The following is a 21,734-nucleotide window of genomic DNA, read 5'->3' as shown; positions in this document are numbered from 1 at the left end:
ATTTTCTTTCCAATTGGATTTAATCTTAAATCTTTTTGTTTTAATCCCTTAAGTTTAAGATTCAAGTTTAAAGATAAATAAAATGACCCTAAAATAATTGACCCGGAAATCAATTGAAAAAATTTCATACTTGACCCTAAAAATTTTCATTTTGTGTTCTTGGTGCATTCTTGATATTAATTCCTTTGATTCTTGTATTACTTTTATATTATGTGAATATATTGTAATACTAACATTTTAGTTCAGAAAAAATTGAGTTATGGACTATTCTTGGTTACCATTTAGTTAGAATTTAGGATTCTCGGTCAGACGAAATAGAAAGAACACAACGTCAATAACTCTAAACCTAAAATAAAACTACAAAAATATAAAACCTATTCAAAAAAAAAATATATATATATATATAAAACATAAAAAATCAAAAACTTAAAAAATTAAAAAGATAAAAATTTCTCTATGAGTTTGTTTGAACTCTAAAATATTTATCCTTAAATATAAGACTCACCAAAATCCTTAAAACTTAGTAGACTTAAAAAAAATTTAAATATGAGATTTCTAAATCTTAGTCTCTTAACACTTATGATAATTTTATATGAGGATTTATTTTTCTAGACTCTATGTTGTTCTTCAATTTTTTTACTTTTACTTTATTTCATTTTGTTGTACAAACATACAAGATTCACATCAAAAAGTAGATAAAATCACGCTTAAATCTAGGGTATACGTGAAAAATGGAAAATATAAAAATGTAAAGCGTAAATTATATTTTAAAAGGACAAAATTGAATAGTAAAGGCTCAAAGCGTTGTGAGATATAGTTGCCTTTAGCCATTTCCTACCCATAACCAAACCAAACGCCGAACACAAATGAATCGCGGCTACTCAATCTAACTTGTTCTCTCACTCACTCTATTATCTATGTTGTATACTCGCTCACTTATCTTCATAGTTTTAGGTTAGTATTTCAATTTTACTAATTTAGTATGTTGTTATTAAAGTAATAATTTATTGCCTCCCGGTTGAAATGTGATAAAAAAATTAGTTATTAAAATGTAGAATTTATTATTATCTTTATTATAAATATAATTATTACTAAAATGAGATTTAACACATCCCATTTTTAAATATACTTATTTATTTATATTAATTTATAAACTAAATTGTAAGAAAATATGAATTTATATAACAAACGTTTTTTTTATTGAGTTCAAATTTAGAAAAATATATATGGTAAAATTTAATTATTTTTTTTGAGATGTGGACACCAAAATTTTGTGATAGTAGTTTTTTTTTAAACTGAAAACCTGTTTCAAAAATAAATGAAAAAATTAGAATATTTACATATTTTATTATTATTATTATTTGTTTTAAAATAATTAATCAAAACTAATTCTATTATATTTATAAAAGTTAAATATTGTATAATATTAATATGAAATAATTAGATTTGTCATTATTATTTTTAAATTATTAATTTATTAATTTTAAAAAGTTAATTTTAATTATAGTCTCCGAAATGTTTTATTTTTATTTATGTGTGGACGGAGTATGATGTGGTATTTAGGTTATAAAAGTTATATATTACATAATATTGATAGAAATAATTTATTTAGTGTTTGTTCGTGTGTTAAATTTTATAAAAGCTATACATTATAAAATATTATTAGAAATAATTTGTTTACTTTGTGTAACAATATGGTATTTGTAACTTTTATAAAAGTTATATATTATATAATAGGGATAGAAATAATTAGATTAATTCCCACATTGACCAACTATTATAACTTAAAAATTATAATATTTGAAAATATATTTATATTATATTTTATAATAACAAAAATAATTTAAAACACATATATATATATAAATAACTTTTGAAATGTTTAGAAAATATTTTTTTATATATAACTTAAGAAAATAAATTTATATATATATATATATATATATATATATATATATATATATATATATATATATATATATATATATATATATATATATATATATATATATATATATATATATGTTCACACACAATTATGCAATTTAAAATTTTATAATAATAAATATTAATTAAATAAATGATAATAAATTAATTGGTAAAACTTAATATTATTGTTAAACTTATAAGTAATTATAGGGAGTTCTATCATCTGATATGTCAAATTTTAAAAAACAGGTGAGACATATTTAAAAAGTTGTGGGCGGTGTATAATGAATGTTATATGTACTCGGAGGTGTGGTTGAGATGATGAAAATAAAATAATATATGATTGTGAGATCTCGTCTTGCCTTTAATTTGTACTATTTTAAAATTATATAATTAAAATTCTTTTATATTTTTCTTTTATAGCGCGTTAAATTTTTAACTTCCAATTTTTAAAATAAGACTACCAAACTTAGAACTAATGACATCAATCTTTGGGTAGTAATGCAGCACAATAAAATTTCCTTAACCCCATGGTGCACAAATGGAGCAGAATATTGGGAGCACTAATGATAAATCAATGAGAGATGAAGTAAATAAAAGGAAAATAATGAAGAAATTGAAGGAAGAAGGTTTTCAGGCACCGACTACAGAAAAGAAACATAGTAGAATTGTGAAAAATCGCAACAATAATAAACGAGGAAGACAATCGAAATCTAGTGGACGATCCATGGCAAGTTTCTTTAGTGGCATGAGGGAGTTGACGAGGGACGTCATGCATAATAGTAAGCGTGAACGAATAACTTGTGATATAAATATAAATAATCTCATATCTGCTGATATGATGTCCATCTCACGTGGTTCTTCAAGGCGTTGTGATAATCTTGATATTGATATTGTCCATTTTGATGAGGTAATTGCATCGCTAACAAATGACATAGGGTTGACATTCAAGAACCTTGAATGGTTGACAATGATAAATATGTTCACGGAGGAAATTGCCACCGTCAAGGGTTACCTAACGTTAAAAGACGATAAGTCTTGACAAATCTTCCTTAATCGTCAAACAAAGCGGTGGTTAGCTCAAAACCCGAATTGGGATGTTCAACCTCCAGCCCCACAAGGCATTTTGTGTGAGTTACTCACCCCCATCAAAATATTGCTTGTAGCCAATACCAATATGTCATTGGTCCTTTAAATAGTTGTGGACGTAGTACATTACATACGGTTTTCTATCAAAATCACCACAAAGGAGGTCACCTATACGTAGGCGTCAATCAATGAATACATTTGAACAAGTTGACACACATTTTCACCAATAGATTTGAATGCAAATGTTATTCATTCCCCTTCAAAACAACAAGACAACGCCCTTAATCCCCATTCCTATCCTTTTCCATACTGTTAGTGTATATAATATAATAATATATTATATTAATATATTATTATATTATATCCTATAAAATATTATATTCTATATTACACTATATTATATTATCTTTATTATATTCTCTTTTATATGTAACTCAATTATAAATACTCTTGTTATATTAATAATACACACAAGGTTATTATTCTCTTTCAACAACAAATATATATATATATATATTATAGTGTAATATAGAATATAATATTTTATAGGATATAATATAATAATATATTAATATAATATATTATTATATTATATACACTAACACATACAATTATCCCTAGTCCAGCAAGACACAAATAACGGGGATTATATTTGATATGTATTATGTGATTTTGAATATTTATTTATATGTATAATTTCTTATTTATGATAATAGTGTATGTAGTATTAATTAAACATATTGTCTTATAAAATTTTAGGTACCATGGATTCATAGAATTCTGTTGATATAAATGTTACAACAAGAATAGTAATTTCGTCCTATCTCGTTCAATAATTGAAGAAGATGAAATAAATGGTTTTATTATACAACCATGTGTATTATTTTATTATCATTTCTTGGAGTACCAACGAAATTGGATGCTACGCTTTCCATGAGTAGTAGAATCACAAGCAATGGTTTATTTTTTTACGAGTGATAATTTATCAAAATAAATAACTCGAATGAACTTGCATTTCTTTGATATGTTGGTACAATGTCTTGTGGATAACTACGGTCTACGTGGTGGGCGGTTAGTCACTTCGAGAAATAAATAATAAAATTTACTTTGATGAGATATTTTGCTATGAGTGGTACTATGGCCGACACATCTCTCATTTTTGGACATTCAACTGAAACAATTTCTAGGTAAATGAACAATGTAATTGAGGCATTGTATATACCGTTTCTTGACGAGTTAGTTAATGTTGACCAGCTAACACCGCACCTGAATGTGGCACGAGTTGACAAATATAAGCCATTTCGATTAAGTTTACTTTAAAAACAATCATTAGCTTTTCAAACAAATTTGAATAACATATTATGTAATTTCTATATTAGAATTGTATATGTATGCTAGATGGAACGCATGAACAAGTGCACCAACCAGAAAATGACACACATCCTTGGCGAGAAAGGAAATGTGTGCAATCAACAAATGTTCTTGGCGTTTGCGATATGAATATGTATTTTACATATATTATTGCTAGGGCGAAGGTTCCATGCACAATTCACGCGTATTACACTTGATTGATAGAAGACGAAACTTTAATTTTCCTATTCCCATTTCAAGTACATATGTTTATTTTGTTTTCTTATTCACCAATGCACATTTACAATATTTTAAGATATTTAATTGCAATATAGAAAAATACTATTTAGTTGACTCAGGTTATGCTAATAGACATGGATATTTGGCACCATATAGACGTGTTCGTTATCACATACAAGAATTCCAACAAGTGATCCTCTAGTTGGCCTTGAAGAAATGTTCAACCAACGACATTCATTATTGAGATCCACAATTGAACGTACTTTTGGAATTTGGAAATAAAACATGGCGTATACTCTCAACATCAACGGATTTGTTGGGTTTTATTTTAAGAAAATAAATGAAAATTATTGAAGTAACGGTCTCTTTGCACAACTTTATTAGACAGAACAATGAAAATGAGGTCAATGATGATGACATTTCAGTTGATAATGTTGTTATGATCACGTTCGTAACACTATTGCTTTAGAGATTTCTCAACGTAACTAAAGAGAATAATTAGTTTGTAGGAGAGATTTTATCCATGATTTAAAATATAATAATATATTATATAAAATATAATGTTATTTATATTTATGATCAAACTTCCTATTATTTAAATTTTGTAATTCTCATATATATATATATATATATATATATAATAAGTATCTTAAATTTATGTTTTTTTATTATTTTTATTATAATAATAATTTTATATTAATATATATATAAAAATTAGAAATAAATGAAAGATAATGAATAAAAGATATGGCATAAATGAGAGAATGAATAAAATGATTAAAAATAAATTAAATAGATGAGTGAAAATGAATAAAAATGATTAGAAAATAATGAAATAAATGAGAGAGAATAAATAAAAAAATATTTAAAAGATGAGAGAGAAAATCGTTGTTGAGATTATAAGATAAGAGAAAAAATTGTGTTTGAACGCAAAATATGTTTGTTTATAATTTTTTTTTTGTGCGTTATTACGTAAAATCACTGTAACAATTTATAACGCAATTGCCGAATCGCCCAATCGCAACCTATATTCGTTAAATCAAACGAGATAAAACAACCCACCACTTAAGACGGTGATAATAATTAATTATTTTATTATTATTATTTAACTTATTCCAAATTTTAATTATTTTAATAATGGATACAACATTTTTAAAATAATTATTTATTTTGTTTTTATTCAAAGATTTTAATTTGGAATTATATAAATAATTTGGGATTAATTAACACATTAATTATTCTAAATAATTATTTGTTTTGACCCTTATTTTAATTATTTTAAATTTATGATTACAACATTTATTTAAAAATAGTTTTAAAATTTATAAATTGGAGTATAAGAATTTTAGTGCTTACAGAATGCCTCTCTCGAACCGAATTTGAAGAATAATAAACTAGTTTTTTGAAAACGTGGGTTCGAGTTTTAACATATAAACACTATATTTTCTTATTCAATTTATGGTTTTGTTTATTAGGGTAATAAAAATATAGAACTTATAGGTAGTGGATGTCAGTGTTGTCTTCGCATTGTTGTGTATAGCATTTGTCGAAGTTTTTCCAAGCATTTATCCATGATTATAAATCTTTCTTTGTTAGTTATCTTAACAAAAATAAACTTTTGACCAGGGTCATTTTGGTTTTCAATTCAGTTTACGGTCTTAACAAAGTGTCCGTATAGAACCTCACCAAAGTAGTCCAGTGGTAAGAGTTAACTTAAGAGATCAAAATATTACGAATTCAATTTCATCTGGAAGCGCTTTGAGTTTAAGCGGGGAACCATGGCGGTGGGGTGTCATGCTAGTTCTCCTTTAATTTTTTTTTTTTTAATGTTCGTATAAATTAGAGTATATGATGATAGTACAGAAATGACCATAGATATTGTTGAGAAATTAACTTTTATTTTAATTTAGACTTAAATATCAACAAATTATTCACGTCAAATGTAGTTTTAGAACTATCGGTAGATAGTATTTGATTAACGATTGATTTTTTCATTGGGACGACGATAGACATGATATGGTTTGACATGAATGTTGATAATTTATTCACGTGGGTTATACCAACTAACGTGGAGAGCGATAATATATAAATGACTGTAGTAGAGTATCAACATATAGTTTTAGTTGAATATGAAAATTGACAAACTTATTCACATGAGTTACTAATGATGATAATATCAACAAATAAATTTAACATAAGAGTTGAAAAACTTTTCACGGGAATTACTGAGTTAATCGTGAAAGTTAAAAAAAAATCACGAAACTAATATACTTTTCAACTTTTTGGGAAACTTTTTTTTACCCAAAAAAAAAAAACTATTATAATAATTCAAGTAATTTAATAGGTTAGAATATGCTCTCTTTAAATATATATATTGTTAGAATATGATTTTACTATATATATATTTTCCCGCTCATTTGATCTTTCTCCCTGCCTTCCGCCGCCGCTAGCAGCCTAGCACATCAACGACGGCCTCAGTCCAAAATGAAGGAATATCTAAGCGAATTAATAAAGCATAGGGCTTACGTCATTCGAACTAATATACGATTTAGCAAATAATTCTTGGGATGATGTTTTCAAAGTTTCATGATAATAAGAATAGGAATTAAGTACGTCAATTATAATCATTTTGATACTATTCGAACTGAATTTCCCCAATTTGGTCCCATTAAACCGTTAGTTAATCGTGGATAAAATCAAATAAGCATGACATTACTATTTATTTATTTTTCATATTTATAAAAGAATTAAATTTATTTTTTAATATATTACAGAAATAATTGTATTGCAGAATTTTTTTATTTTTTCTTGAAAATATAGTATAATCGATATAATGTGGGAAAGGGAATATGGAATTAGAAACAAAATTCCGAAGTAAAACAGGTCCTTATAAGTCCACTCCCCACCCCATTGTCATCCCTACCCACAATTACGACCCCCGATAAAAATCAAAGAATTACTAGTGAGAATCGAATATAAAACCAAAAGATTTTACCCGTATCATATTTCTAGCAAGGAATGAGGATTCAAGTGGTTGAGTAGAAACTTTAAGGCAAGTTTTTTTCTTTTTCAGTTCATAAGAAGAGCTAAGAATGCCAAAGCTAAGTGCAGAGACTACATGGGGATGTAGATTTGTGGTGACTGTTCTAAATTCTTGCAACCAATCATCACTTAAAACATTATGAACAAACAAAGAAACATTCCTTACATTTATTTAGAATGTTGGTTTACATTGTTCGATTCAACAAATGAAACCTGCATGAACACGAAAGAAACGTTTCAGACTACTTTCCTTAATTGTTGTTTGTTGTACCTTCTAAAACAAACATTCAACATATATATATTATATGATGAGCTTGGGAAAACTTTTCTTCAATGAAACATTACAACTGTTTTGTTTTGTTTTGTTTCAGAGACAAAACAACTACTACTACAATCTTGGAAACATAAATAAATCGACTAAATTGTTTGGAGTTAGTTGTCTATCTTATTTGACAGAAGAATCAGATGACGAGAAAACACCAAAAAAACAAAAACAAAAATCAATCGTCTTTGTGATGCATAACAACACTAGGAGGCATACCATTGAGAGCAGCATGATATATTCTTTTCTCTGCCAAACCTATATCAGATAGTGACATGTTACCCTGCAATAATAATAATAATATCATCAAATTAAAACCTAGCTCAACCAATTATATAATCAGTAGAAAATATCGATGATACACCTCACGAGCCATCATCCTTCTAACATTCTCTGCATAAAGTTTTGGATCATCCTTTTCCTGTTGTGAAGGATGGTATACAGGTAACCTTATAACTTCAAGGTAGTTTACAAACTGACATAGAAGAATTAGTATATGCCTCACCTGCAAATGTAATCACTATAATATGATGAATCTTAAGACAAAACTCGTGTTTTTGAAAGGAAGATAATAATTGTTTCAGAAACAGAGAATAAGCATGATCCGGAAAGGGATTCAATATCATTGTATCAAAGATATGCTCACCCCTGATATGGATTCCCACGAAGGACTAAATCTCTGATAAGGATATCTTAAAATCAGAGGACGAACAGGAGCTTTGGCAATGAATGCACCAGTCTTAAATGGAAGAAGGTAGTTTCCATTTGTAGTTGTACCCTCTGCATCAAATGAAGTAGCTAGCCATGTCAATTCAAATTGTACAAGAAAATCCATATTAGTTTAGAAGAACATTTCGATTAGTTGATAATTATCTACTTATTATGTTATCAATAAGTGGTTAGATGATAATTATCCTAGACTATTATTTCTTACTTTACCCAAAACTAGCAACCAAAACCAAAGTTCCACAAAATTTAATGGTAAATGTAAGAAGAAAGTAAGCTTCCACAATTTGTACTAAGTTTAATTTACAAATGTTTCTATATTTAGATCCACATACATAAATAAAAAAGTGTTTTCAAATTGGGCAGTCTCTTTTGGAATCAATTTCTGTTTCTAAATCTGAATCCGGATTTAAATGAGAAATCTCAATAAAAGGGATATTGGTTGTGGGCAAATCTTGGTTATTTGGAGACATTTTTTTGTCAGGGTATCTCATCTAGACATCTGAAAACAGAACTTAGTGAAACACCTAATGGCTTCTAGTATAGATCCAAATATAGATTTAAAAAATGGACACTGCAAAGTATATGGAACTTGTGTAGTGCCTTGTGCCTTTAGGATAAACAAGTCTCCCTTGAGGATTCAAATTAGTCTAGATATTTTTCCTTTTTAAGTAATATAGGCCAGCAAATGATTTTCCTATTCATTTTCTCCAGTTCTTTAAAAGATAAGCTCCTCCAGGCTTGTAAGGATTCTAACTCTCATGAACACATACATTTTCTGTATACATATCAATTATGGTATCTCTTATTAATATGTATATCTGTAACTCTTAAGCAATTCGCAATAAGAGTCGACAAAATTGAAATAAGACTTGCAGAAATATTGGCAACAGGTATGCATCTTCCATTTTCCATATAAAAGCCAAAAAGTGAGTCCTGGTAAGAACTACCCAAGATCATGCTCAAGATGTATAAGAACAAGTAGGTAAATATACAAATAATAGGTCTTATTTGAAGGCAACAGCATAATGAAGCCCAATATTATTCATTGGGCAGACCATTACAACGCAACATTGTCATACTAACCTGGAAACAACAAAATTAACGGAGCGTCCTCATTCTCATGAGCTTCTCGAATTCTTTCATTGACAACCCCTGTAAATGACCAAATATATGAACATAAACAAATTTATACCGAATCTAATCCTTATTCATCAGTAACAAACTCCAAATCAGAGCAAGTTATGTGAAAAGAAAACACCTCCTCATAATTTGGATGAAACAAAGCCTTAGAACTAAAGGATAACTTGCACAAAATGCATCATACCATAAAAAGTAATTTTTTTACTTTGATTCACCTTGGAAATTTCTCATATACTCTCTTTTTTGTGACATCATGAAAATCTATGGTAAATTGGTAACCAATGACACTCGAGATTGCATGAAAGGCCAAAACTTGCTAATTATCACGAGAAGCAGTTCTAAAGTCAATAGAACAAATCTAGGATGATTATTCAGAGTCTAGTTTATTGCATAACCTCCCAAGTCCCAACTAAGACCATGTTTTGAGGATTCATTTGTATGTCTGTCTGCTTTGCCAATCAGAAACATACAATAAGCCAGTTATTTATTCATGTTACACTTTACAGTTCATACCAGAAACACCCTTAACATTCGACGACTTTGATTCCCGCTGAACAAATACACAACCAAGGCACTTGCTGCGTAAAAAAACAAGAAATAAGAATCAAATACTAAAGGAAACAGTTTATAATACTAAATACAGTTTGCATGCTCAATGGTATTTCATCAAACTAACCAGATGAGACCAACCAAGGGAAGTTTAGCCACTGATTTCTTCATAAAAAGGAAAATGAAATATGTAAGACCAAACTAATGATACAATATGTGAGTTGATACTGCAAAATTCGAAGTTAAAGCAGAGTACTCACCTTAGCTACAAAACTTGGGAAGAAACAAGACGTGGTGTAAAGTATATCAAGATATGACACATGATTCGATATGATAACTCCCTGTCTTCCTCCAGAATCATCAGTTTGATCTTTACATTCTCCCTTGTTTATAAACAATTTGATCAGTAAACCATTCAACAGTTATTATGGAACTAATTTAATCGATCAATTACCTGACATGTTAATCCTCCATCAACATCTTCATCACGACGTATTTCTTTAATCCAATAAAATCCCATAATGAAAAGCACAACTCTAGCGAGAAAACTACCTGCTTTTACGACCACAAATCTCCTCCATCCACCTATATGTGCATAATCTTCCTGATCATCATTCCGATTCGGAGTCGAAAACAACGTACAAACACAGCAAATCAAATAATAGAAAACCAAAAACGCGATCGATGAAACCACGCGGAGAGGCACAAGCGTAACGAGTGCGACGCCGGTAATGACCTTTTCCACCAGCCGTAACTCGCCGCGTCCCATTGTTCCGTAGACATCGTTTCGTGTAAACGCTCCATACTTCTTTTCCAGCTCTTCAATAGTCTCGGACGGAGGTGAAGGAGATGAATGATCGGAATTGTTACGGTCAGGTTTGAGGAGAGGACGGTCGTCGTCTTCTTCTTGATCGTGTGGTGGCGGTTGAGGATTTGATGGAGGATTAAGGTCGTTTTGCTCCTTCTTCTCCATTTTATGTAGAGAGAAAGAGAAAGAGAGAAAGTAGGATTCTATTGAGTTGCCATTGTTGGTGGGATGAAGAGATCTTTGAGAAGAATTTGATTCCATATGGATCTATAGACCAAGAGTCGCCATTGTTGGTTGCTTGCGAATAACTTCCCCGCGAATACTTTTTTTTATTATTAATTAATTCATTTAAATAAACCTATTAATACATTAATTATAATAAATATAACATTTTTAAATAGAGAATTTTAAAATTAGGAAATTCTCATAATAAAAACTAATCATTGATATCATGCAAAATCCCATAATTTTTTTTAAAAGATAAAACAATTAAATTATATTAATAAAAATTTAAAAAAAATATAATGTTATTATAACGGTATTTTTTGAGATTCATTCTGAAAAATCGATCGGTGTACCTTGTGACAACGAAAGATCCAATAATTTATGTTGGGTGGGCTCGAAATTTTTGTGTAGAATAATAAATTAATGTGCATTTTTATCTATTTTGAAAATTAGAGTTAAATAATTAATTGAATTTTTTTAAAAATAGAAAATTATAAGGTTATGTCACATTTTTAACGTAAAAAGCCCTAATATAAATTTGTCTTTGTCTACACGCTCGATAATTTATTGGGTAACGTGGTTGAATTCTATTTTTTGTCTCATGTCATGCTGGTTGTATTGTGTGCATAAACATAACTGATTCATATATTTTATACTTATCCATTTAAAGAATTTTTTTAAAGTGAATTATGTTATGATAAAATAGAATTCTTAATGGTAAATAGATATTAAAAATGGATAAAATGAGAGGCATATCCTCCTTGCATTAATTTATTTATTTATTTGTTTTTAATTTGCTAAGTAGGTTACCTATTCTAACATTTTAAAAAAGATTTAGAAAAAGATGAGATAAACATACTAGAAAATCATTTGATTAAGATATTTAACCTAAAATATAATAAGAATGAAAATTGAGTTTCCACTTCAAATTCATAAAAAAATCAATATTATAAATTATATATATATATATATATATATATATATATATATATATATATATATATATATATATATATATATATATAATAATAACCATCAAACTGTTAAACCAGGACATAGCCACAACAATATATTTGTAGCCTACACCGATCATAAAACAATTTTAAATTTTGGTTTGCTATCATTAATTTAAGTTTTAGAATCTTACACATAATTAAGTTTGGATGTTTTTAAATAATATAGATCTAATTTCAATCTCTTTCTCATTAATTATATATATATCACAAAATCATTATCTAAAATATTTTTTATTTTAAAAAAAAAATTATATTAACGCATGATGCTTGAAATTCAAATTAACCTGTTACATAATTTTTATTTTTTTTACTTTTTTACCTTGACATCCATCTCAACTTAACACTTTTTATCTACTATGAATTACTTTGTTATCGGATTTACATAAGTGGTTTCATCTCCATTTTCATTTTAAACTTGTTATCTTCTAAATTTGTACTATAATTTTTTTATATATATTTTCTTAATCTAGGTATTGACACCTATTCATTTTCAAAGTTTAGAAAAATATATAATAATCAACCATGCATGATAAAACACTCTCTTCTTTGACATTACAAGAAGAGACCCATGAAATTCATCCTAGTAACTAGAGAGATCTTCTAATACTCAACAATATCATTTAGAAATTATAACATATCACTAGAGTTTTAATTTCTTTTTGTTTTTACTCAATGGCTCTATTTAGAAATACTTCAAGTTTTTTTATCCACTATAAACAAAAATATTATTCATAACATTATTTTATCTAAGCAGATAACTTCATGGCATAATACTAAGAAATTTATCAATATTATTTTCTTTATCAAAACTGAACTCTAACTCGTCAAGGTGTTTTCAAATAGGGATTGTAAAATTTTATTTGATTAATTATTTTTTGAAACGAAATTGTAATTTGCAAATTAATTGTATTATTGGGGTTTTATGTTATAATTATATGTTTTTGAAATCTTAACATGAAGTCGTTGTAGTATAGTGGTAAGTATTCCCGCCTGTCACGCGGGTGACCCGGGTTCGATCCCTGGCAACGGCGTTAATTTTTATATTTTTTTTCATTTCATGTTCTACCTGATTTCATAAACCATTCTTTATAACCTCCATAATTGCCAAGTGTTTATGGCTAATGAAATGTTGATAATCTTCATCACTGATTCCTCTAAATTTTGAAATCAAAATTCCAATTGTATAAAGTTTTCCTCCACACAATGCATAATTCACCAATTTGGTTACTTAAATCAAATGGTTAGAATAAATTATCTTAATTAAAAGGCTTTGACATAGTGGAAGCTCCATGTCTTGCCTAATATCAACTTAACTTGACACCTCTACCTTTAGACTCAATTAGAGGCTATGGTTTTGAACCTTATTTTCTCTTAAAAAAATGGTTAACCAATTTGGTTACTTAGGTTAAATGGTTAGAATAAATCATCCAAAGTAAAAGGCTTTGACATAGTAGAAGCTCCATGAGGCTATGGTTTAGAACCTTATATTCTCTTTAAAAACATGGTTGTAACTAATTTGGTTACTTAGGTCAAATGGTTAGAATCAATCATCCAAATTAAAAGGCTTTGACATAGATGAAGCTCCATGAGGCTATGGTTTTGAACTTTATTTTCTCTTTAAAAATATGGTTGTAACTTGTAACCAATTTGGTTACTTAGGTCAAATGGTTTAAATAATCTGAATTAAAGGCTTTGACATAGTGGAAGCTCCATGTCTTGCTTAACTTGACACCTCTACCTTTAGACTGAATAAGAGGGCTATGGTTTTGAACCTTATTTTCTCTTCTAAAAAATGGTTGTAGCCAATTTGGTTACTTAAGTCAAATGGTTAGAATCAATCATCCAAATTAAAAGGCTTTGACATAGTAGAAACTCCATGAGGCTATGGTTTTTAACTTTATTTTCTCTTCAAAAATAAACTTTGTAAAAAAGGGTCCAACCGTTCTCTTCAAAAATAAACTTTGTAAAAAAGGGCCCAACCGGGTTCGAACCGGTGACCTCTTGATCTGCAGTCAAATGCTCTACCACTGAGCTATGGACCCTTTGTGTTATGGTTTTACTGAAATAGTAATTTATAGAATTGTGTTGTACTTCAGACAATTCAGGGTCTCTTCTATTTTGTAAGCTTTGATAAGACTATTTTCTAATGTTTTTTTAAATAAAAACTTCAATAATTTTTTCTTATCCAATGATCTCCTCTACTAAAAATTAAATTCATAATTGTCAAAAGTTTCTCATTCACTATGCATAGTCACCACTTCAATTACTTTTGGATAAAATGAGTCAAATAAATCATATAAATTAAATTAAACGATCCGACTCAATAGTAGAAGTTCCATGCCTTAGAATGAATGCCAACATTCTAAGCGCCGACTCCTACTCTGTTGCCAACAACAGTGTGTACATTAACCATGATGAGTCAAGGCACATACAACACGGAGTCAAATGAGTGTTTTGATAATCTTACTTAGATGAATGAGTAAACAGTATGGATTTAAAAGAGGAAGCAATTATAGAAACTCTTAGGAATTTTGATTGAGGTGCCCTACCTACTATGATGTTTAAGTAGAAGAATTCAACAAATTTGCCATGGTAATGCATTTCCAAGAGCCTTTAAGAACTTACCCATTCTCCTTTGGACCGATTGGTTGTATAAACAAAGATGTGCATCCCTTAATGTGAACCACAATACATGAAAGGTGAAAACATGTTATTGTTATTATCGAGAATGATTTTAAGACTAATTTTAACGTTTAACACATTTACAACCTAATAAGAGGTCGGCCTTGTAAAAGTTATAATCATAATTCGTACAAACAAGAAGATTTGAGCCGGTGAGAGAAGAATTATAAAAAATGTAAGTGAGGTAAAAAAGAAACCAAATATTGCTGAATCAAAACTTAATTTTGGAAACGAAAACTATATATATGAAAGTCAACTACTAAAGAAATATAAAGTCTCAATTTGATAACGTAACTATTGTTTGAAAATCCATCAATTGTAGAGCATCTAAGAGAATAACATTGTCTAACCATCTTTATTTAATTTGAGCATTTATAAAAGTGTCCCAACAGTTTAGTAATTAGGTTAGTTCTTGTTGTGATATTTTTTTTATTTTAATCTTCGAGAAAATGATAAATCATTTTTTATTATGATTATGGCTTTGTTAGACTAAGATTATTTAAATAATTTTAATTTATTCAAATGATCTCAATTCTCATTTATTAATTCATAAACAAAAATATTAAAATACATTTTAATTTTTTTTTTAAATTATATTATTATTACATATTAATACCTTCAAAATATTTTTTATAAAACTTCCACAAAATCACCATGATAACATTTTTAAAAAATTACATAATTATTAATTATTTTGAACAAGTTCATCAAATTCATTACTAAAGTTTGAAATACTTTTAAAATATTCTCTTCCTCCCTTTACTATGAAGAAAATTATTTTTTTTTTCTTAAATGTAAAACTTAAATCAAATCCTTATTTAAGGTATTATAAATGATAATCGAATTCGTGATATTTATTCTTTAATAAAATTTAATTTAAAAATAATAAATAAATAAATAAATAAATAAATAGTTTAATACTATAGAGGTTGACACTTAGACCACCCACAGCACGGTGTCAAATTTTTTCATTTAAAATCCTGCCACGTCAGCTTAACACCTCTTTTAACACCCACTTTTTAACATGTCATACAGCAGCGTGTTATTCAAGGTATCAAAATTACTTTTTCACTTTCTCTCACTTCCACATCATTTAAACATATACATAATTTCATTTTTTTTAACCACAAACAATATTATTCATCATTTGATAAATCAAACATACAAATATTATTTAAAACGAAGAAGAAAACAAACACTCTAAACATTGGTAATTTTTTAAATAGTGTTTTTAAAACTCTAATCGAGAGTTGTTCCAAATTTATTCCAAATGTGCATGACAAGATCTTTCTTCAATTGAATATGTTGTGCTTTGTCACGTAGATCGGCCCTAGTATGAATATTTGATTCAGATCGGCCTTCAACATGCACTTGAAATTGAGGTAGCACTTCTCTTTGGACCATCTTCCACTCTTCCAACAAGGAAAATCTTTGCTTTTCATTATCGCGGTACAACTCTAAAGCCTTTTCCACGTAGTTATCATCGGACCAACCACTACACTTAGTTCTGCATGCTGAACTATAATAACCAATAAAACTTGCGATTTTTTTATTGATGGATCGAAAATGACTTTTGCATTGTAATACAGTCCTTGGTTTCTCACCTTCAAACTTGTCATTTACAAATTCTGCAATTTTATCCCAGAAAGTGTCTCCCTTTTGGTTCTTCCCCAATTCACTATCATTACTAAAATGGAAATAACCGTTTAGTAAAGCTTTGTTGTCCTCCGTGCTCCAAGGATCGTATGATTTTCGGGTTGATTGTTGGGTTGGAGCAAGAAAAGTGGTTTGGGTATTTCCATCAACATCCCCTAGAGATATTTGTGTAGAAAATTCGGGAATATCAGTTGAACCACTACTGAAACGTTGTGTGTTTAAATTATTTGGTTGTTCACTGTTTGGATAGTTGGTATGAGCGACATGAAAGTTATTTCCAGAGATAGGTGGATAGCCATAAGGCATATAATGATGGTTATACGGGTATTGCATGCCAAAGTTGGGTGGCATCATATATTGTTGTGGAATATTAGGATGGATTCCGGTATTCATGGGATCTTCCGGACGTTCAATGTTTTGGCTCGAAGGTTGTATATTTGGGTTTTGAGCTTGATTTGGGAAATAATTTGGAAAGAAGTTGTAGTTTTGTGAAGGATCCATGAAAGAGTTTGAAGATTTCAAAAGAAAGGTGATACAAATAAGGATGATAATATGGTAGAAAATTTCTGAAATTTTTTGGTGTCCAAATAACACAAACCAAGTCTCTATTTATAGATCGTGAAAAATAAAAAATATTGATATAATTTTTTTTTATTGATCAATTATTATTAAAATGTATTTTTAAAATAAGAAAACTAAAATCAAAAGGTAGATATTATCCTGCCACATGGCAGCCTCTCATTGGGCCAAACAAAATTTGACACCCATGTCAAATTTTGACACCCAAAATTTGACATCCACTTTTGCTCCCTGCTGTCTCCCACCCTTCTCTTTTGACACCCAAATGACACCCCAAATGCTCCCTGCTGCGGCTGGTCTTAAGAGTGACCTGTGATAAGTTTGCAAGCCAATAAGCTAAGACAGATTCATCTGAGGGTAGACCTATCCCTAGATTAGCACCTATTTTGTTCATTGTTTTTTACTCAAATTCTAATTTTTCATTACATCTTTCTAAAACATGGAAGGTATTTCAATTTAAGAAAATAAAAATTAAACTCAATTTATTCTCTTAGTAATCATTCTTGTCATTTGAATTATTTAATAATGTTAATTTTCTTTTAAATATTATTTTTTTCCTATATTTTCAAATGGCTGATAGTAACTAGTAAATGTAAATTTCAAATTTTAAACAACAGTAAATTTTTCAAATTTAATTTAATTTTTTTTTTAACAATTATCTAACATCAAATATCATTACTTAAATAAATATATATTAATTATTTTAAATAATAATTATTTTAAAAAAAATTGCATTTTTCCGCGCCAAATCTCAATCAGCATATTTCAAATTTATTCCATTCGTCCCAATTTTTATCAAAGCGAGGAAAAATCACATTAATCGATTCGATTAAGTTACCGCGCAACAGTTTTACGTATCTTTAATTAATTGAACCTTTTTATTCGAGAAATTTGACAAAATGACCATAACAAGACCATTAAATGCGTTGGTGACCAAAGCATAAATTTAATTGCGTAAATGACCACTTCAAAATATTCTGACGAAATTACCTCCGTCGCTTAACGCGAATGACAGGAACGTTTCACGAAGGAAAAACCTATGAAAAGTTTAGAATGACCGTGCCCTGACGATCGTGTCCTTCGCGTGACGATCATGTCTTTCGCGTTACGCGACGGGGGTAATTTCACAGGCTTTCCCTTCGCGTGACCATCCTGACTTTTACGTTAGGCGACGGGATAATTTTGTGAAAACATTTTTAAATATTTTTAAATGATTATTACATTTAAGACCCTATTTTAAGGGTTATCTCTTCAGATTTCCCATTACTCCACAAATAACTTTTTTAAGAAAACAGATACATGTATGCCTTTCACTTTCATGAGTATCCTTTCCACAGTTTCCAGTCATCGTCTTCTTTTCGCACTCAGATTCCCTGTAATTACTAATCACCATTTCTCGCATACTTCTCCGCTCTATTCCCTGCCACCTGCGTCCTGTTTTTCCTCGATCAGTCAGGTTAAACTCTCTTCTCCTTGTGTTTTATTCTTATAAATATGCACAGTCATTGCTCAATGTATGTTGTACGTATGCGTTTCTTTCAATACTATTTTCTTGAACAGCTTTCTTCTTACGCAGTTTTTTCTCTTCTTTTCTCTCTTCATGCATTTTCTTGATCATTTTCTGCACCTCATGTTCATTCCTATGAATTTGATCATCTGTGATCCTGTACTAGTATGTTGTATTCAGTAGAAAATCAATGTCCAGACAATGATTACTAATGCTGAAATGAATTCTTGGATAAGATTCAAACAACAAGGGAGAATGCTCATTTCTTGATTAACCTCCCTGATTTGTTTACATTTGAGAGTATCAGTATCAATCATGTTATAGTTCCTAAACAAACTCCTGGTCAAGATGATCTTAGTCAGGCTTTACTGGCTGCATTTGTTCAAGAATGCAAATCACATGTGCAACTTTGAACAAAAAAAGGGATTTTCTTTTTGTCAATGGATAATGCAAATTCTATAACAGATTTTTATGTCATTTTGTAAAAAAAAATAGGTTCAGAATTCTTGATTGGCATGGTAGTAACTGTTGTCTAACGACACTTAGATGCTTTGATTTATTTGACTGCAACAGACGATGAGGTTCAACTTTACTGTATCGTTTGGAAGTGTTTTATTACTTTGGTTTTGATTTTGGTTTAGGGTTTGGGCTAGAGATGTGTAACTTTTAACCATCAGTGTTAATGGATGAAATCATGAAACATATGTACTACTATTTTAGAATTGAAAACATCTGAGAATTCAATCCTCCTGTCTAAAAGGAATCACTTACCTTCTTTTGCAATTTGATTTGGTTCAGCATTGCAGTTATGATATGTTGCATTTTAGAGGATGGAAATTAGGGTTTTTGATTCAAATCTTGTTTGTTTTGGGAATTGTACTTTGATTATAATTTGAAGGGATTGTATGGTTAAATACTCTTTAGTGTTATTGGCTACTGTTCTCACAATAAGTTACAATAATCCATTCCTCAAACAAGCGCTATAACGGTTGAGGCCTTTAGTATTTATCAATGATGTGCAGTGACAATGATCAAACTATTCAAAGTTAGAGAAAAGCAGAATGAACTTGCTGAAAATGCCAATGATGGCAAGCTTCCTGTTAAGAAGCTAAGTTCTGGAGAGTTGCGTCTTCAAAAAGGTTCATTTTTTGTGCTTATTTTTCCTGCTTTTTCTAAATATGGAATTTAAGCTATTATTGTTTGTTATCTTCTATTTTAGTAACACTTGTTCATGTTCTTCTTGATTTCATAAATCATTATATATAGCCTCTATAATTGCCAAGTGTTTATGGCTAATGAAATGTTGCTAATCTCATAGAGATAGGTACTTTAAATTTGATATGTACACATAAAAATAAGTAAAACACAAAGTTAGACATTAGAGATTCAATTCCCTCAATTTGTTACTGAAATCACTTCATCAAAACCTCTTCAACTCGATAAGAATTAGCAGTTCATTTTTGGTAACATCATCCAGACACCCTACAGATTATAGTCACTTCCGCATCTATTCTTAATGGATTGTTGCTTTTAATGTATGAACTCATCACTATCTTGGTGCTAATTGAATCTATTAAGAAATTGCTATTTTGTTATCATCACGATCTCATTAAAAAAATTGAAAGTGAGATGTTTTCTATATCATTATACAAATTATATGTAATATTTTGCTTCATTAATATTAATTAGAAAAATTCTTTTATTGATAGATTTTTCTATACGATAATCCCATTATCTGTACATTGAAATTTTCATTTCATCGCATCCTCCTTTTAGTTCCATCATTTGTTAATGGTGTAGATATAAACGATCTTAACCTGCCAAGTGTATGTACCATAAAGTTCCCAAATGGAAAGGACGACCTGAAGAACTTCCAGATTTTCATTCATCCCGACGAAGGCTACTACATGTAAGTATTTTTAACTCTTCCAAGATGTGAAAGTTTATTCGTTTGCTTGTTTGCTCATGTTTTCTGTTCAATTGTGTTTTAGAGGAGGCAACTTTCTCTTCTCTTTCCGAGTTTCGCATATTTATCCTCACGAAGCACCAAAAGTGAAGTGTGAAAACGTTGTAAGAACATAACTTTTCCCGTTTGAAAACACTTATAATTTTTGTTTCAGTATGCGTATCTAGATGAGAAACAACAACAACAATTTTTTTTTTATTAATTTCATCCATATAGGTTTAAGGATCCATAATTGTTTCGATATGGCTATTTTGCAGGTTTACCATCCAAATATTGATTTGGAAGGTAATGTGTGCCTGAATGTTCTTCGAGAAGACTGGAAACCTGTACTAAATATAAACACGATAATTTATGGATTGTATCACCTTTTCATGGTATTTATCAAACAAGTACATTGATTTAGTCATATTTTGATTTGAGTATAGTTATTGGATAATGTTCTTGACAGGATCCGAACCATGAGAATCCTCTGAATGTTGAAGCGGGTGAAGTGTTGAGATATAGTCCAAAATTGTTTGCAATAAACGCGAGAAGGGCAATGAATGGTCAGTGTGTTGGTTCAAACTTCTACTCTCGTGTCATTTAGATTTTTCACTTTTCTCTCCATGCTACATGAAACATGGTTCGCCTATAGATTACTCTTAAACATGGTTGTATTTTCAATAATCTCTGAATAAAATGTAAATAGTTTACTCTTGAAGGGGGTTATATTTTAATTGATGAATTAAATAGTTTGATTAATAATATGACATAATGATCCAACAAAGGTATTGGTAGAAGTACATTCAAAATAATCAACTTTCTAGTACTGTATATGCTTATTTGAAAAAAAAAATGAAATGATCCATTTATTGAAAGGAAAAATAAATATGTCTTTATGCATAATGCCAAACAAGACATAAATG

General features: G+C 29.1%; 3 protein-coding genes and 2 non-coding genes across 6 annotated transcripts; 2 read left to right on the top strand and 3 right to left on the bottom strand.

The window, feature by feature from the left end:
• Window positions 1-7,787: 7,787 nt before the first annotated feature.
• On the bottom strand, window positions 7,788-11,518 carry LOC124911691 (lysophospholipid acyltransferase LPEAT1-like). Of its 2 annotated transcripts, XM_047452211.1 has the most exons (9): window positions 10,845-11,518; window positions 10,651-10,773; window positions 10,518-10,555; window positions 10,355-10,419; window positions 9,785-9,853; window positions 8,619-8,752; window positions 8,337-8,477; window positions 8,192-8,255; window positions 7,788-7,863 (listed from the first exon to the last, which is right to left on the bottom strand). In XM_047452211.1, exons 1-9 carry the CDS (start codon window positions 11,457-11,459, stop codon window positions 7,850-7,852), a joined length of 1,263 nt encoding a protein of 420 aa, XP_047308167.1. In that variant the 5' UTR covers window positions 11,460-11,518; the 3' UTR covers window positions 7,788-7,849. The 2 variants fall into 2 exon arrangements, with proteins under 2 accessions (XP_047308167.1, XP_047308159.1); XM_047452203.1 differs by lacking the exon at window positions 7,788-7,863 and having other exon boundaries at window positions 7,956-8,255.
• Window positions 11,519-13,398: 1,880 nt separating this feature from the next.
• Window positions 13,399-13,470, top strand: TRNAD-GUC. Its single transcript has one exon. It is a non-coding gene; the product is annotated as a tRNA-Asp (tRNA).
• A 939-nt stretch (window positions 13,471-14,409) lies between these two features.
• Window positions 14,410-14,481, bottom strand: TRNAC-GCA. The gene has a single exon. It is a non-coding gene; the product is annotated as a tRNA-Cys (tRNA).
• A 1,879-nt stretch (window positions 14,482-16,360) lies between these two features.
• LOC124909654 lies at window positions 16,361-17,278 on the bottom strand. Its single transcript, XM_047450315.1, has one exon. The coding sequence runs from the start codon at window positions 17,276-17,278 to the stop codon at window positions 16,361-16,363; it is 918 nt and encodes a 305-aa protein (XP_047306271.1).
• A 2,612-nt stretch (window positions 17,279-19,890) lies between these two features.
• On the top strand, window positions 19,891-21,415 carry LOC124909646 (NEDD8-conjugating enzyme Ubc12-like). Its single transcript, XM_047450307.1, has 5 exons — window positions 19,891-20,002; window positions 20,640-20,772; window positions 20,855-20,933; window positions 21,087-21,155; window positions 21,278-21,415. The coding sequence occupies exons 1-5, from the start codon at window positions 19,891-19,893 to the stop codon at window positions 21,413-21,415; spliced, it is 531 nt and encodes a 176-aa protein (XP_047306263.1).
• Window positions 21,416-21,734: the final 319 nt, after the last annotated feature.

The sequence above is a fragment of the Impatiens glandulifera genome, chromosome 1 (assembly GCF_907164915.1).
Source record: "Impatiens glandulifera chromosome 1, dImpGla2.1, whole genome shotgun sequence".
Taxonomy (NCBI): Eukaryota; Viridiplantae; Streptophyta; class Magnoliopsida; order Ericales; family Balsaminaceae; genus Impatiens; species Impatiens glandulifera.
This window is presented reverse-complemented; position numbering and strand designations above follow the sequence as displayed.